This window comes from Triticum aestivum, chromosome 1A, assembly GCF_018294505.1.
Source record: "Triticum aestivum cultivar Chinese Spring chromosome 1A, IWGSC CS RefSeq v2.1, whole genome shotgun sequence".
Classification (NCBI taxonomy): Eukaryota; Viridiplantae; Streptophyta; class Magnoliopsida; order Poales; family Poaceae; genus Triticum; species Triticum aestivum.
The window spans coordinates 73,436,384-73,442,200 of NC_057794.1; the positions used below are offsets into that span (position 1 = coordinate 73,436,384).

The window sequence follows — 5,817 nt, forward strand, 5'->3', positions numbered from 1 at the left end:
AGCCGGTGAGCCGCTGCGCAAGCGCCGAGCCCTGGCGCCGGCCGGCCGATACCTTGCCGGCAAACTGACGGCAGCGGCTAGAGGACGAACGAGTACCTGCATGCGGCTCTGGGGCTATGTCGTGGTTGTGTGGGGTGCTCCCCGACCAATCCATGGCTTGGCGCAGCCACCGGTGACCGGAACCGCCAAATCAGGCGGCCGCGACAACCAGCCGCCGATCTGTAACTTTACGGCCGCCCGCGGTAGGAGGAAGTGGTGGAAGACAATCTCGGGCGTGTGGCGGCCCGCAGGCGTGATCCCGACTGCTAGTATGGCCGGAATCATATGCGGCGGCCATGCGGCGGTGGGTGAGGAAAAGCGCGGGCTGAAATGCCCCCCCCCTCCCACCAACCGCTACTGCTATATACAGGGCATTGACGGGGCGAGGGGGAGAACCCGGGTTTTCGCAGGTTGGGTGGGAATTTTGTTGTGCCCTGCAAAAAAATTTACAGGTTAGAAGCGTTTGCGCGGTCTGATCGGGCAGCATTTTTCACGTGGACCTGTGTTTTAGTGGTTATTTTGCGGGTTTGGGCATTATACAGGTCTATTAGAGATGCTCTTAGTAGTGCACTTTCAGTGAAACTCAATACTGGCAGACAAATGAGCTCAAAGACTGCATACCGTCGACTTGATTTCTGAAAGTTTAGGGCCTGTTTGGTTCCAAATAAGTCATCAACTTATAAGTCGAAAAATGAAAAAAAAAGTGACTTATTTTGCAAACAGACCCAACTTATAAGTCATAAGTTGCTCCACCTCAACTTAAAATTTATAAGGCACCCCCTTTTGCATGGGTCTCACCACCTTTACATTAATAAACAAGGTGGGAAGGTGTGTCAGGTAACTTATAAGTCAGATGACAACCAAACAGACGTGACTTATAAGTCACTGGTTTTGAGTCACCTGACTTATAAGTCAGGTGACTTATGCCCTGTTTGGTTTCAATAAGTCACTTGACTTATAAGTCAGGTGACTTAAAACCAGTGACTTATAAGTCACGCATGTTTGGTTGTCATCTGACTTATAAGTCATCTGAACACATCTTCTCACCTTGTTTTTTATGTAAAGATGGTGGAACCCATGCAAAAGGGGGTGACTTATAAGTTTTAAGTTGGGGTGTAGTAACTTATGACTTATAAGTTAGGGTGACTTATAAGTTGGATCCGTTTGGCAAAATAAGTTACTTTTTGCACTTTTCGACTTATAAGTTGATGACTTATTTGAAACCAAACAGGGCCGTATTGAAACCAAATAGACCCTTATAAAGAGCAAAATTAACTGCGCCCATGGTAGTATTCTACTAGGTATGCGGCATGACGCACGAGTAGCTAATAAATTGCTCGACCACATCCTGTAAAAGAACTTTGTTGCGTGCCGTATCATAAAATTCACTTTCTCTTTCACCTTTGCAGGAGATTCCTAAACTGCATGGTTTCCTTGCTGTCAATATAATACTCTCTTCAAAAAGAAAAAAGAAATACTGCTGGATGTTCTTCGGGTTGCCAATCAGAAGCCGTAATGTTAGTATGGAATCTCTCCTACCAGATTAGTTTGGCAGTTGATTCTGATTAATCCGTGACCGCCACAATTCTACTCACCAATTTCCAAAAGCTCAAGGGTTTATCATCATGCACCTTGCTTTCATGCTAATACACCACCACTAACCGCATCTGGTAGTTAGACACGACGAGCAATATGTTATGCATACTTGAACGACCGGAAGGTTCTTTTAGTTAGATTCTGCCTGAAAATGCGGCATAAATTAGAATAAGTGGAGCAATGGCGCAGATGTTGACCGCTACAATTATCGAGCCAAGTAGTCTTAGTGTTGCTATCAGGTTTTCGCCTCATAGCGTGTATTTCGATTGCGAGCACACGTTCTAGGTTTCCTGGTAGTGTCTTGAACTCGCTCATCCTTTTTTCCGTATCTATTCTCTCTGGCTGAACTTTGATGTATTTCTGTTATGAGTAAGAAAAGGGGTTTATGCCCGATTCAGAAAAAAATCATCCATACACACATGGCGCCCTGAGAAATGTCGAGCGAAACATTCCTAAAAAGAATAAATTCAAACTTCTCTAGTGTACAAAGTTTGTAATGTTAAAATAGTGCCACTATTTGGTCATTGGTCATATGAAACATCGCACTAATATAATTTGGACCGGATATCCAACGAACGTCAGATTTTGAGACATGGCAAATCGAACATTTTTCATGACAAATTATGTTTGCCGATGGTGGCAAATTTAGTTGGCAAGCATAACAAATCCGTCTTAGTTAAAAAAATTGTCAGGAAATTGCCGTGCTCATCAACTACATTTGTCATCCTCGCGCCAACACAAATTGTCATGAAAATGTTTGATTTGCCATGCCTAAAAATCTACGTCATATTTTTAGTATTTTTGTATATAATTTTCTTACTAGCATATAGATGATCGGCCAGTAGCTTTGCCTATATCTTAATCATCACCTATTTTCAAACAAGGTGAGCGAAATTATCTTCTTTCCCTTTCTGTGTTACTATATCGTGGACGCGGAGTATCTTACTTTGAACTCAAATGAGCTTGAATGAACAGTAAAATCCAATTTTTAAAAAACATTGATGAATGTTTTGAGTGTTTGCTAAGTTCCATCATGGAATAACATTCTTGGAAGTTGTGAGAAGACTTTGCAAGCACTCAAAACTTTCACCGATGTTTGCCACCAAAAAAATCAGAATATTTTGAATTCTTCACAATTGTTATTGAATTTTATGTTCATGGCAGGTGCATCTGAGCTCTGAGCTAAGAAGGGGACTTTACCTGTATCGGTAATTAATCACATCATTATCAGTGAAACACGGACAATTTTCATACCACAAGTATGTCCAATCTAAGGTCACTACAAGTAAGAACAAGCAACCGAGACTTGACCGATGGAGCAAAGCAAAGCTATAAAGCGATTGGTGCCGGAGTGCGTGATCGACAGCTAGCGCGAAGACGTCGACGATGAGGGCCGGCCGTCGCGATCGGAATCCGAATCGGAACAAAACGTGATCTGCGCGTGATTCCGCACGCAGAGACATAGACGCGAGCCATTATTATGTGGCGAGTCCGTTTACGCGATGCTCAATCTGCAGGTGCATCCGGTGCCTTCCACACCTGGATCGACATCGAGGCTAGCTTACTGACTAGCTAGAGATCGGAGTCTCGCTCCTGGCGCTGCGTGTGGTCTGTGGTGCATCCGTCGGATTCGTTCCAGGACATAGGCACCAGGAGAATGGAGCCCTAGCATTCTTTTTGAGAGCACCCTAGCTACGAAGGTAGATCCAACGACTTCCCTTGTCTGGACTGATTTTGTTTAGTTGAAACGGATGCCCAGAAAGAAGCCCCGGAGCATCGCCAAAAATCCTGGCTCTAGGTGACTTGACTAATTGACTTGACCCCATAGTCGACATCTGGAGGTCGGCAGGGAACCCGCGCGCCATTATTTGGTTTTAAAAAAAGTGACTTCTATTTTTATCCCTTTTTTGCAGGGCAATTCTTTTCTTTTCATTTGTGATAGATTTTGCTATTATCCCATTTATTTAAGATTGTGTGCCACATTTTACACCATAATTATTGCACATCATCTTATTAAGACTCTACCTGCAATAAGTAAAAGAAAGCTTAGGAAGACTTGCATGTCCGATATCTAGTTTATATAAAAAATCTAATTCAGATTTTCCAAATATGAAAATTAGATACTCTCTCCGTAAAGAAACATAAGAGGTAGTGTTTCATGAGTCATGACACATGGTCGGGGGTTATCCTCCTTTTCCGAAAAAATGAATCAAAGCACATTGCCTTGCTCGCCCTGTTTTGTATGATTTTTCACAAGTAAGCCAATCCGTGAAGAGAAAGAGGGAGAAAATTATCTTACAGCTATGTCTAACTGATAGTTAATTAGGGTAATTTGCACAAAAAGATGATATTTAAGTTTGCCACATAGCATAAATTTTGGGTAAATCAGTTTATTTACTGTCCAAACATGAATCAAAGAATTTGCCTTTCTTTCAAGGAGAACAAGGATGACAACACCGAGAAAAGATTAATTGTGTTGTAACTTGTAACATTATCAAGGACCGGTGCTTTCTTAATTTGTCTAGAAAACTAATTCTTGATGAAATTTTATCTGTGAAAAGGAGTCAAAAGCTTTGTCTCATTGCATTAAGTAAGAACAGTTTACAAGTTACAAAACGACCGACTAATGGTCGATTGGACAACATTTCTACTCTCACATCATCAAGTACCTTTTTCTGGAACCATGCAGGAGAGCTTAAGAGCTACATATGTATTCATTAAGAAATAAGATGATACATTGCCAAAGAAGGCCCGAAAGCGACATGACCCGAATCTAAACAACCTAAAGATCACCAACCAGAGTGCTAGTGATCCACAACCCTAAGACAACCAAACCCAAACTAGGCTAGAGCAAGAATATAATACAAGGCATGAAAGTGAGAAACGTCCTCACAAAGAGCATGAACTACAATCAACTACAACACGGCATAACTCCACAACCACGCGGCGACCATGACTGAAGTACAAGCACCATAGGGATAAGTCTGCAATCAGCCTCAAGATGTACCACACGCACAAGCCTACATGAAGCTTAGGACCCACCAGTCCCCAAGATTGGCCTCGACCTTTATTGAAGATCTGAAAGACACTTGCATGATTACATCCAAGAAAACCCTTTGCTTAAAGATTTGAAGGACACTTGCCTGATTACATGCAATTCTCTTGTTTGAGCACTGGTCCTCCTTGTTTGCACAGGATATGTCGCCAAAGAATGAGAATATATGGACTCGCAAGATCTTTAAAATAATACTAGGATCATCAAGTATACCAGTGAGCTTAATAATCTATTTATATGTCGATAGTAAATATTTGACTACACACTTTCTAAGATGAGACACACAGTTAACTGCGGCAAGTGGATCGATACCACACGACAACACGTTTACATAGGTAGCACATCTTACATTCCGTCGAGGGGAAATTCCACACATGCATACATCCGTTAATCAGTGTATCTATGTAGACGAAATCAATAGTAGTGCAAGATCATCTCCAAGACTCCAAATATACCGTCCTACTTCAGGCCCTGGAAGAGCCTCTTCCTCTCCCGGATGTAGGCCTCAGACCTCTTGTTAATATCCTCTATGGACACGACGCCCGGCCTCGAGGCGCCCGTAGCCTTACCGGTGGTGGCGGCCGTGCCATGACCGGCAGCACCTCGCCTCATGGTTGATGCTGCCATCGGGTTGGCGCCAGAGTACATCGATGGCTTGGTCACAAGGTTGCGGACGAGCTCGATCTTCTCGACCTTATGCACCCGCACCTCGCCGTCGGAGGGTGGTGTGGCTATCGCCTTGGTCTTGGCACGTCGGAACATCGTGGCGACCGGTTGCCGGTTTTGCTATGTGTTTTTGCTTGGGCTTTGATGGCTTGGCCATGGATGCCCGATGGTCTCCATTTATAGGCCATAGCGCTAGCTAGGCCGGTAGTGCTTCGGCGTGGTGGGATTTTTCAGGCATGGTGTGTCCCTCACCGGGAGCGCGCAAGTGGCATTATTCTCGCTTGGTTTATGTTTGTTCTGAAATTCTCTCTCACCACATTTTTATATGGCGCGTGCTACGCGTCATCCGGATGATGCCGTGGAAAATAAGCCGCTTTCCCCGTCGTTGATTTGCGTCAACACAGAATGATTCAAGCCGCCCGATTCGCTGATGGCTGGACCACTTACTTCCATCCTAACTT

At 43.8% G+C, this 5,817-nt stretch overlaps 1 protein-coding gene across 1 annotated transcript; it reads right to left on the reverse strand.

Moving 5' to 3' along the window:
* Positions 1-4,906: 4,906 nt before the first annotated feature.
* Positions 4,907-5,597, reverse strand: LOC123097084 (uncharacterized). The gene has a single exon (XM_044518874.1). It carries the CDS (start codon positions 5,450-5,452, stop codon positions 5,150-5,152), a length of 303 nt encoding a protein of 100 aa, XP_044374809.1. The 5' UTR covers positions 5,453-5,597; the 3' UTR covers positions 4,907-5,149.
* Between the last annotated feature and the right edge of the window lie 220 nt (positions 5,598-5,817).